General features: G+C 39.3%; 1 protein-coding gene across 2 annotated transcripts in view; it reads right to left on the bottom strand.

The window, feature by feature from the left end:
- Nucleotides 1-1,883: 1,883 nt before the first annotated feature.
- LOC101851677 (tetratricopeptide repeat protein 7B) overlaps nucleotides 1,884-10,787 on the bottom strand; it is a 33,613-nt gene continuing 24,709 nt past the window's right edge. For both annotated transcript variants that reach the window (XM_005109350.3, XM_005109351.3), the window contains 7 exons: nucleotides 9,833-9,952; nucleotides 8,192-8,289; nucleotides 6,987-7,130; nucleotides 6,168-6,265; nucleotides 4,943-5,047; nucleotides 4,316-4,407; nucleotides 1,884-3,057 (listed from right to left, as the gene is read on the bottom strand). In XM_005109350.3, the coding sequence (XP_005109407.1) occupies nucleotides 2,925-3,057; nucleotides 4,316-4,407; nucleotides 4,943-5,047; nucleotides 6,168-6,265; nucleotides 6,987-7,130; nucleotides 8,192-8,289; nucleotides 9,833-9,952 (790 nt within the window). In that variant the 3' untranslated portion in view covers nucleotides 1,884-2,924. The remainder of the gene's footprint in view (nucleotides 3,058-4,315; nucleotides 4,408-4,942; nucleotides 5,048-6,167; nucleotides 6,266-6,986; nucleotides 7,131-8,191; nucleotides 8,290-9,832; nucleotides 9,953-10,787) is intronic.

Raw genomic sequence — 10,787 nt, 5'->3', positions numbered from 1 at the left:
ATGCATAGCTGGTGCACAAAAATGCTACGAGTATTCTTACGTATGTTTTGCATGGAAAAAAAAATGCCAACGTAATACACTTCTCTGTCAAAATATATGGAAGGTTGGGCCAAAGACCATAACCATTAAAATTTAGCAAAGCTCACCTGATGGCACACACCATGCAAGAGTCACAATTTCACAACGCTTGACTTTGACTGAACCTTTCAACTACAAATTCCACACATTAAGGAAACTGCCCAAATGGCACAAAATCCCATGTTTTAATACACCATCTCCTCCCATCCCCCTTCTATCCCAGATATTGTCACCCACAAAGACTGAAAAGACAACATTTTGCAGGCACAGCATAGGCTGCATCACAAAGACACATCCAAATAAATTTATGAGTGGGGGGGGGGGAACAAAAGCAAAAGGGAAAGAAAACAGAATTACTAGACGTTTCACCATGGCAATGTTCAGCTTTCGAGAATAAGGACAGATTTTCATTTTCACTCAGCCACAAAATTATGTAAAACGCAAACTATTGTTTTCACCCTAACCACAAAGCATGAACTGCAAATCCATCACAAGAAATTATCATTTGCTAAACGGAAGGCCGAAGACCAAAATAAATTGTAAGCAATGGGTTAATTGTACAAAAAAGTGGGAAAACTGATCGAGTCACGATGTGATTAACACTACATTCACAAAAAACTGTCAAGAGTTCAAAAGATTTTTCCAAAAGAATGAAAAGTTTTACATAATGTCTTTCTTAACTCTTTATCTCCGAGGGGGGTAAACCCACTACGGCGCGGCCCATCTTTGGTGATAAATCTAAAAATGACAAAAACGTCATTAAATGGGTCATTAAATCGAAACTACCAAACCTATTTTGATAGTTCTTCATCTAAAGAATGAACTTCCGGTATAAGAGACCTGTTTTCGGCCATTACCGAAAAATGATTTGGTGTCAAAGTCGTCGTAAAGGAATGTGCCCAACACAGCGGCTCACCAGCACAAGGGTTCGAACCGCAAGCCGCTGGGAGCAGCTTGCCGGAAATAAAGAGTTAAACAATAAAAGCTTTTTTCAAATCTGAGCCAAGATGTGTAGAGCCCACTGTTGTATCAGTTGTCTCCAAAGGTACAGTACACATTTTTGTTTCTACGGATTAAAAATGTTCAAGGCTTTTCAGAAATCTGCTTGTCTCTATGAAAATCTAAATTCAAGTGCTCTTTTCAATGAAAGGCTTTAAATGTCAAACAAGGTAAAGGTCCTATCAACATTATTTCTGATACGGAGTCGGAAACAGTTGTCATGTAAAAAGGCAAATGAAATCACCAATTAACAGATATATTGACACAAGAAATAAATAAATGAAGTGTTCTTTAAGTCTCATCAGATAAAATATAAAGTGTTTTACAAGTTTTATCACAGTATACCATGCACAAGCCCAGATTTACTGTGGTGCACACACTGCTCTGTAACTCGCGACCCCAGTGCTTTCTGGTCCTAACTCCATTTTTAATAACAGTGAAAACAGTTCATAACAAAGAGTGAGCTTGAGAAGATGTCACATTTTGACTGGTTTAAAAAAAATGGAAATGCGACAACAAGAAAGCACTGAGGTCGCGAACTGTTTAATAACAAGAGCGGAAAAAATGTTCTGTCGAAGAAAAGAACTGGATGACATCAAACAGTGTTAACCTTTTGGGTGCTGGTCATGAACACTGGTCGCAACAGCCCGAACTTCCATCAAGCGCTGATCGCGATCGTCGAAGTATACAAAGAGTGTGTGTGTGTGTGTGTGTGCACCTGTGTGTGTGTGTATGTGTCTGTGTGTGAGTGTGTGAGTGTGTGTGTGTGTGTGTGTGTGTGTGTGTGTGTGTGTGTGTGTGCTTGCAATTTTTTTGTGGGAAAGGTAGAGACAAACAGACAGAGAGAAAGGAAAGGGAGAGGGAGAGAGACAGAGAGAAATGATCACTATTAAAACCGTATGGTGCTTGTATTCTTTGTATTATTGTAAAGACCATTGAGCCCTTTCTTAGTGGAAATACGCAATATGAGATAATAATAAATTTCGTGTAAATGTGTTTCATGCCATCCTCAAAACTGTTGCTTATCTACAAATCTACAAAGGACAACATAACTTAAAGCTGTAGTGACCCATCTTATATTTCCCCATCGTTGAACGTCCAGAGCAGACAAAACAAAACTAACAGGGGCATTAGTGACTATGAATTATGACAATAGACACCTTTCTCACATGGTGTGTAGACAAAATGACCACGTCATAGGCCAAGAACCAGACAATATTTGACAGCCAACAAAACTCCATGGAGAACTAATCTGGAAAAACCTCTGTAAAAAAAACACTTGGACTCTACAAGCACTCGGCTACAACATACATGTAACAACATCCCCAACTCCCAGCAAAGCTTCCCTCAAATAGCAACGGTGCAATAGATAAGTTGTCAGGTCTACCCAAGGAATGCTATACTGAAATCTCTCAGCTTCAACACGTGCAAAGTCTGGTTTGAAGAGGGGATCTTATACTGAGGGTGTGCTGCAATTCTCTACATAAATTTTGGGTTAAAGTAAAGTATAACCTCCCCCACGTTCGTGCACATTGTGACAATCACAGCCTGCTGTTTCCTGTTCCAGCAAGACATAAGAACAACCCAAACGTGACACCCCCCCCACCCCACCCCCATGATGACCCAAAACAGTGCACACAAGGTCAAGCAGTAACAAAAGGGAAGTCTACACTCCACTTTTGTTTGTTTTAGTAGAGGTTTTACAGCGCTCGCAGCTGCATAAGGTCATATGAGCCCTATCACTTCACTTTTACCAAAATGTTGCAGTCAAGCAGTGTCACAGCACTCCAGCCAACCCGATGCCCTTTGAGAAAATCCTCGAACACGTGCACTGAAAATGTTGTCCCTCAGGTGAGAGTCCTCTGAATGACGTTGAACGGGGCCACGGGGCAGGTGGCCTCCAGCATGTTGCCCGTCATGTGACAGTTGCTGGCATCCTCGGGTTGACCTAGAGACTCCAGCACTGTGCCCAGCATGAACCTGAAAGGTTTTAAAAAATTTTAGTAGGAGTTTTACTGGGGTTTTTTAGTAGAGGTTTTATGGCGCTCGCAATTGTTTAAGCTCATATGAGCGCCAGAAGATTAAAGGTGTTACAAGAGAGTAACAAATATAAAAAAGAAGAAGGGGAGATAAGGACGATAGATGTTTGATAGGAAAGAAGGGGAGATAAGGACGATAGATGTTTGATAGGAAAGAAGGGGAGATAAGGACGATAGATGTTTGATAGGAAAGAAGAAGCAAACCACACCAAAGCACCAACCAACCACCCATGAGAGAGTGGGGAGGGGGGGGGGGAACAGATCGGGGATTAGTAATATATATGATCAAAAGGATCGACTGGGGATAGGGGGTTCGAAAAATATATGAACTGGGGACAGGAGGTTAGAATCATAGAGATGATAAAAAGGAATAGACTGGGGAAGGACTGTACCGGGAATGGGGGGGTTGGAATCATGTATGATCAAGAGAAACTAACCGGGGATGAGGGTTGGAATCATATATGAACAAGAGGAATGGACCGGGAGTGGAGGGGTTGGAATCAATCATCACCAAGAGAATTAGGAGTTCTTTTCTTAGGTCTATCACTAACTGTAATGTCTGTATGAATGGGGTCAAGAGAACTGAATCAGAGTGGGTGTTTTATTTAGTAGAATTACTCCTAAAAAAAAAACCATTGAGACACCTAGATGTTACAAGTTGGTAACTATTTCTAAAGAGCACTATATCAAGTGTAAAGAAAGTAGAAGCAAAGATAGTACTATGTACTAAAAGAACTTTTAGTTAACTAACGAAACAAAACATTTTTATCACAGCCAGAAACAACATTTATAAATTTGTGTTTGAATTTTCGAGGACACCTTTTTAGAGAGTGAACCATCTTGTAATGCATTTTCTTATGTACTACCACGCCACGGAAAACTCCCACATCTAAGAGGGCCACCTTCATTTTGGCAAGTCAGGAAAAGATCGCATTTCCTAATACAGTCAGGAGATAGTGATCGTTTTGTAACTCACCACAAAACTTTCAACTTGATTTGAATGCTTCCAGATTTAAAATTACCCCTCAGAAATTTTTCTTTCCATTTTTTCCAAAATTGATAAAACAAACAAAAAATCCAACACAATTTCCCAAACAGTTCTGTCCCTAAATACAGAAATCCCCACTATCTTCACAAGGTTTCGACGTACAGTTTTCATTTCACATGTGGCTAAGACAGATGTATTGGCTGTAACTCACCATGCTTTATGGAAGCAAGGGTCAAGATTGACAGCGTCGCGCAAGATCTTCTCAGCAAGTCGATTGTCGTTCATTTTGTGAAGAACAATACCCTGAAGATATATCAGTTGTTTAATAATAATAATAATAAATGACATTTATATAGCGCTCAACCCCGAATAATGTTTCCATCAACCATGACCGAGCAAACAGAATTACCACAATTTTTTAATAAAAAGAATGTTAAAAACCAAATGTTTCTTATGTTGTGAAAATTAACTTATCATTTAACTCTGAATTTACAATAGAGAAAAATTGAAAAACTGATGCTCTTCTAGCATAAATGAACAGTAAGGCCTGACGTATATTACTTTGAAAGCACTCACTAAATAAGGCAAGCTTTTACTACATTGCAACCTTTTACCAAAACATAATGAATTATTTGCTACACCAGAAATACAAGTAAGCAAAAAAACAGTACAAGCCTGAAAAATGTTTTTCAAAATTCTGATTCACACCACCTTTAACATTCCAGATAATACGAGCAAAGCACCAACACTGACTGATTTCCTATATAAAACATTCATCTAACTGACCGAACAGACTGAAAGGCCTTCCTTGATGCAGAATACTGGTAACTTAACTCACCAAGTGATACAGTGACTTGGTATGAGCAGGGTTAACAGAAATGGCATTTTCATAGCAGACTCTGGCATCGTTGAGACAACCTCGGTGCTCCAGAACAAGTCCTCTCTGCACATTGCAACAAATTGAAGAAATGGATGCTTAGAAAAGGCCACATCACAAGGCAGGCATGGTTATAACAATTCAAAATGTGCAATTTAAGAACAAGCCCTCTCAAAACAAATCAAATAGCATGGAAAAAATTTCTTATTTCAGCATTACTCTGTAAACTAAAGGTCTATTCTCGTGCTTGCTTGGATAACTATAACAACCCGGAAAAGCTTCAAAATAAAAAAAATGTCCGTACACTAGAGTAACGCATTCTTAATAATAAACAAATATCAAGGATATCTTGTCGGTTTGTTAGTGTTTGAGCGCTTAATCAGTTGCTTGCATTGTATGCTTCCCGGGAAGCTGAGAATGTTTCGGAGTGTTCTATGGTCTGCTGGGGTAATAATATAGTGTAAAGCGCATAGAGCTTGCTGTTGAGCAGGGATATGCGCTATACAAAAGCTATTTATTATTATTATTATAATTCAATTGCTTAAACCACAAGCGAAATGGCTCCCAGATTCCTGCCATGTCGATATTATTGACCAACATTTCAAAGATTGGTTGAACGTAAGTGAGCATCATGAGTCAGGATGAGTCAAAATCATTCATATCTTTACATTCTTTATTATGCTACTTTAACTACTTAAAAATCATATATCACACGTACTTGTAACTGAATTTGTCTTGAAAAATAATTACCTAACACAATTACACAAGCCTAGTCTTCATTATTGGTATGGTCATGTAACAAGAACGTGTGGCCTATCCAAGACCATTATTCAGGGAACTGTATAGGGGAGGAGAAAGAGAGGAAGGCAAAGAAAGAGGTGGACCGAAAACATTGCGGAATGGACAGGGAAATCCTTCGCCTAAACTCTGGCGCTCGCAAAAAAAACCCAGGAAAAGTGGAGACATCCGACCAAGCTCTCTATCACACAGCGCCCGTACGATCCTCGTGGGTTATGGGATCAGTAAGCAGTAAGTCTTTATTTAATTTTATTCACACCTGAATTTCTATTTTGAACACATTTTTCTTCTGAAACCAGGCGAAACAAATTTTTCATCTTACAAATAAGCGAACACTTATGAGAGGTAAATCCTTTACATTTCCATTTTAAACAAAGCTGGTACATACCATAAAGAAAACATAGACAGAGTGTGGAAACAACTGGAATGTCTCTTGCACACAGCTCTGGGCTTCATTCACTTGATTCAGACTGAGGTATAGCTCCGCTGTGGATGCACAAACCAAAAGCTACTGACTGCATAGACTTTTTGCCACTGAAACTTTTTTATTTCTTTCTATTTACCACAGAAACGAGAACACTGGGTTCATGCTGTTGATGTGTTGCTATCGTTGATCAAGCACTGCAAGGATTTTCACCTTATGAATCAATACTAAACAAAAATGTACACAAATCTATCTCCAGAGAGACTATAGCAACATAATGGAAACAAAAATTTTACTTTGGTTCAATAACACTGTATATACAAATTTTGTGCTTTGTATTTGATTGACATCCTTCTCAGATCAACAACTGAGGCATATTTCACTGCACAGTGATGGCATTGAAATTATTTTTAGTCAAAAGACTGGAAGCACAAAGTTCACAAACAGAACCTCAAATAACCAAAACGGATGAACGCTACGTCTTCCAGTACAGATACAATATATTTCAATATTCATTTCTATTTTAATTCTAACTTGACAACATTAAGCTCATTCAATGTATGAAAGTACAAACAGGATAAAAAAGTTCCACAACTTTAACAGTTACAGCAGGATAGTTTATCCTTTATCCTGAAAAGATTTTGAAAGGAAGAAAACATCAAAACAGAGCTGTCCCTTGACCTGCAGTTACCTCATTTTAAAAAAAAAAAGAGGTACAGACATTTTCAGAAATTTTAGAACACATATTTTAATCAAACATTTACACAGAAGATTCGTACTTACCCAGGTTAAGCCAGATCTGTGCCTGTATGACCCACGACCTCTGAGGCCCGGCCCGGGGCTGGAAGCTGCTGTTCATGGAGGAGGCCAGGTCAGACAGAGCTTTCTCCACACGTGAGGCTGCCACAGACTCGGCCCGGATAGACCCTGCTCACACAGACAAACACAGTCAGAGAACATGCAGACAACAGTAGGTGAACACACAGACTACACAGTTTTTTAGTTTTAGTAGAGGTTTTACGGCGCTCGCAACTGCATAAGGTCATATGAGTGCTAGAAGATTAGAGGTGTTACAAGAGAGTGAAAAACATAAAAAAGAAGAAGGGGAGAAAAGGACGATAGATGTTCGATAGTAAAAAAGTAGCAAACCACACCAGAGCACCTGCCAACCTCCAACAAAAAAAACCACAGTAAGAGAACATGCAGACAACAGTTGGTGAACACACTGACAACACAGTCAGTGAACACACAGACAACACAGTCAGTGAACACATAGACAACACAGTCACACAGACATTACAGTTACTGATCGCACCCAAGAACAGAAGAACTCTGATATTACTATCTCTAATATTACCAAAATATTATGCCCTAGGCTATTGTACTATTTTTCTTGCCCAGGATTTTTGGTTTTTGTAAAAGTCTCACAGCACTTGCAACACAATAAGGTCATGTAAGTGCCAAAGATTAAAGGTGTTGCAAGAGAGTAACAAACCCAAAAAAAGAAGGAGGGGAGATAAAGACGATAGACGTTTGACAGGGAAAGAAGAAGCAAACCACATCAGAGCACCCACCAACCACCTACCTTGTGATTTTTAACAACCTAACAAAGTACAAAACGATTAATTGGGATGCATTCTCACTATGGTATGATAAGCTAGCACATTTGCTATATACTATAAAGCATTGAAATAATTTTATATAAAATTGATTTGCAACAACAGAAAACAGTTATTTTTAAAAGTATTAAATAAACTTCCAAATACCCCTTGCTGTCAGGAACTATTTTCAGTAAATTATTGGAACTTGAGTTTGAGTAAAAAAGAAGCATATGAACACAATAGCAGTCATTTTGTGCAAGGAAAAACTAAAAAAACAAAAACAACAGACAGAAAGAAAAGAAGCAGTGCAACCTCCAATCATCCATACAAAAACAAACCAAACTAGTTCATAAGAACCAAATTCAACAGGTAAACTCCAGATCATACCAGAGCCCCTTTCGCTGAATTCATGCAGAGTCATCTGTGCCAAGCTCCTTTTATCCCATGTACATCTGTCTCTGGCCCGGGACTTGCTGTCGGAGCAGCTGAAAACATTTGGAGAAGTTTTTATGAATAATGAGACCCACATCAACACAATAACTGTCATTTTTGGGGTTTAGTAAGAGTTTTACGGCACTTGCAACACAATAAGTTTTGTGAAACATCAGATTATAAACTTATCTTGACCTTCCCACAATATTGAGTTTCTGTGCAATATGACAGAGCAAAAATTTAACTTATGCCTGAGAAAGTTTTTCCTTTTTTGGAAGGAATCCTCAGAAGAAATCTGAGATTCAGAAAGAAGCTGTACTATATGCATTCCTGTACTAAAGAAAGTGGAGAAAAGGTTTGTTACAAACAGACAGAGAGGAACACATCTCAGAGATCAGTTGCAGCTTCCGACCAAGGGGCAGGCCTAAAGTCACACTTTGCCAGGAGCACAATACAACTAGTTACGCTTTTAGGATGGAAAGGAAAAGCTGGAGAATGTCAAATGAAGCAAGGGAGTGAAGGAGAGTATTAGAAATCTTAAGACAGGAAATTTAAAACAAGAATCAAAGGAAATAATAATAATAAATAATAATAATAATTGCATTTATATAGCGTATATCCATGCTCAAGAGCATGCTCTATGCGCTTTTTAACTATTATTACCCCAGCAGACCCTCTGAGAACACTAAGAAACATTCTCAGCTTCCGTGGAAGCATACAGTGCAAGCTGCGGATTTCACGTGCTCAAACACAATCAAACTGACAAGATCTTTCACTGTCTATAGCCGGGTACCCATTTCCACCTGGGTGAAGTGAGGAAAATTTGTGCAAAGTGCCTTTCCCAAGGACACAACGTCGGGCCCCTGACGGGATTCGAACCCACGACCTTACGATTGCAAGTCCGAGAGCCTAACCACTAGGCCACCGACGCCGACTCGACACGTTGTACCTGTTTTTCACCTGTTTGTGTTCTGCAACAATTTAAATCATTTAAATGACCAGCCACTCTACAGAAAGACAGAGATACTCAATAGAATGAACAAAACAAGACTTCTCAATGAAGTTTTCAAACACACTTTTCATGCATGCAATATTGAACCGTCAACCCTCTAGTCAAAAGGAAAGGTAGTTGGTCTTTTCAGTTACAGGTGACAGAAATTCACCATGATTATTGCCTAATTTCACAACCAACAGAAAAAGACGATACACTTGAATCTGCGCTTCGGAAACAGAAAAGAAAAAAAGGTTCAGTCCTGTTGTTTCTGTCTCCTACTCTGGCTAAACACAGCACGGTCACCAACATCTTTTTTTTAATATCTGACCCGTCCTCAAGCCTCCCTTCCCCCTCCCCCCAAAATTTTTACAAGCGCTAAAAACTATATAATAATAGATAATAGATAGCAATTGTATAGCGCAAATCCCTGCTCAACAGCAAGCTCTATGCGCTTCACAATCCATACTATTACCCCAGCAGACCTGAGAGCATTCTGAAACAAACTCAACTTCCTGGGAAGCATACAGCGCAAGCAGCCATTTATAGGCACTAAAACACTAACATACTGACAAGATCTTTCGCTGTCTATATAAGTGACTCACTCGTCAGCAACGTCCATCTCATGGAGATCCTTCCACAGCTTCAGCATTTTCTGGTAGGTGGCTAGAGCCTCCTCAGGACCTAGCACTATCTTCTGCAGCTTCGCTTTGGTCATCAGTAAACTAGCAGCAGAGACAAGGCAAAAATATATTTAAAAGGAAAATGAATTACTAAAAGATTGAAAAGAAAGAATAAATTAGGGTGAACAAGAAGGGAAATCAGTGAATAAAGAGAACAAACAAAAATTGAATTAAAATAATTTTTTTTGATTGACTAGCAAGGAAATGTTCAAAAAAATATGAGACATAATTCAAACAATGCAGACCAACTTTATTTCCTTATTCTCTTACTCATAATTTCATTAATACTAAAAACCACTTCAGTTCAAAGCATTAAATAAAAAAGTTTTAAAAAACTAGCCTCAGGAGACATGCAGTCAAACCTGGTTATACCGTTTCTCCCTTGCCCCACAGACCCCCAAGTTTTTGCCAATGTACAAAAAGGAATGCCTTTGAGCATATGGTTTGCCCCTTTAAACTGATGTCCGCCAACTGTCTGAGCTGTGTAGTCCTTATAAAACGTAAAATGTAAATTCATCTCGCAACACCATCAGTTAACTCAAACTGGCCGCAAGAGGTACGCACTACACATGGCACCCGCTCAGCAGCTGAACAGAGACAATCTCCTTTGCTCCTACCCATGACTCTGTGAACTTGCTTTTGTCGTCAGTTTGCTCCTTTATCGCCCATCCCACATCTCTCAACCCTTGTCTTGTAGGTTCAAGCAGCATTTATGCGTCGAAAAGCAGTCTCTGATCCAGCAGTACTTTGATCTCTCGCTCTCTCTTTCTCTCCGTCTCTCTCTCTCTCTCTCTCTCTCTCTCTCTCTCTCTCTCTCTCTCTCACTCTCTCGCTGTGTCTCTGTCTGTGTCTGTCTCTGTCTTTGTCTCTGTCTGTC

This window comes from Aplysia californica, unplaced genomic scaffold (assembly GCF_000002075.1).
Source record: "Aplysia californica isolate F4 #8 unplaced genomic scaffold, AplCal3.0 scaffold00769, whole genome shotgun sequence".
In the NCBI taxonomy this organism is placed as follows: Eukaryota; Metazoa; Mollusca; class Gastropoda; order Aplysiida; family Aplysiidae; genus Aplysia; species Aplysia californica.
Note: the sequence above shows the minus strand (reverse complement) of the source record. Positions and strands in the feature narration are given on the sequence as shown.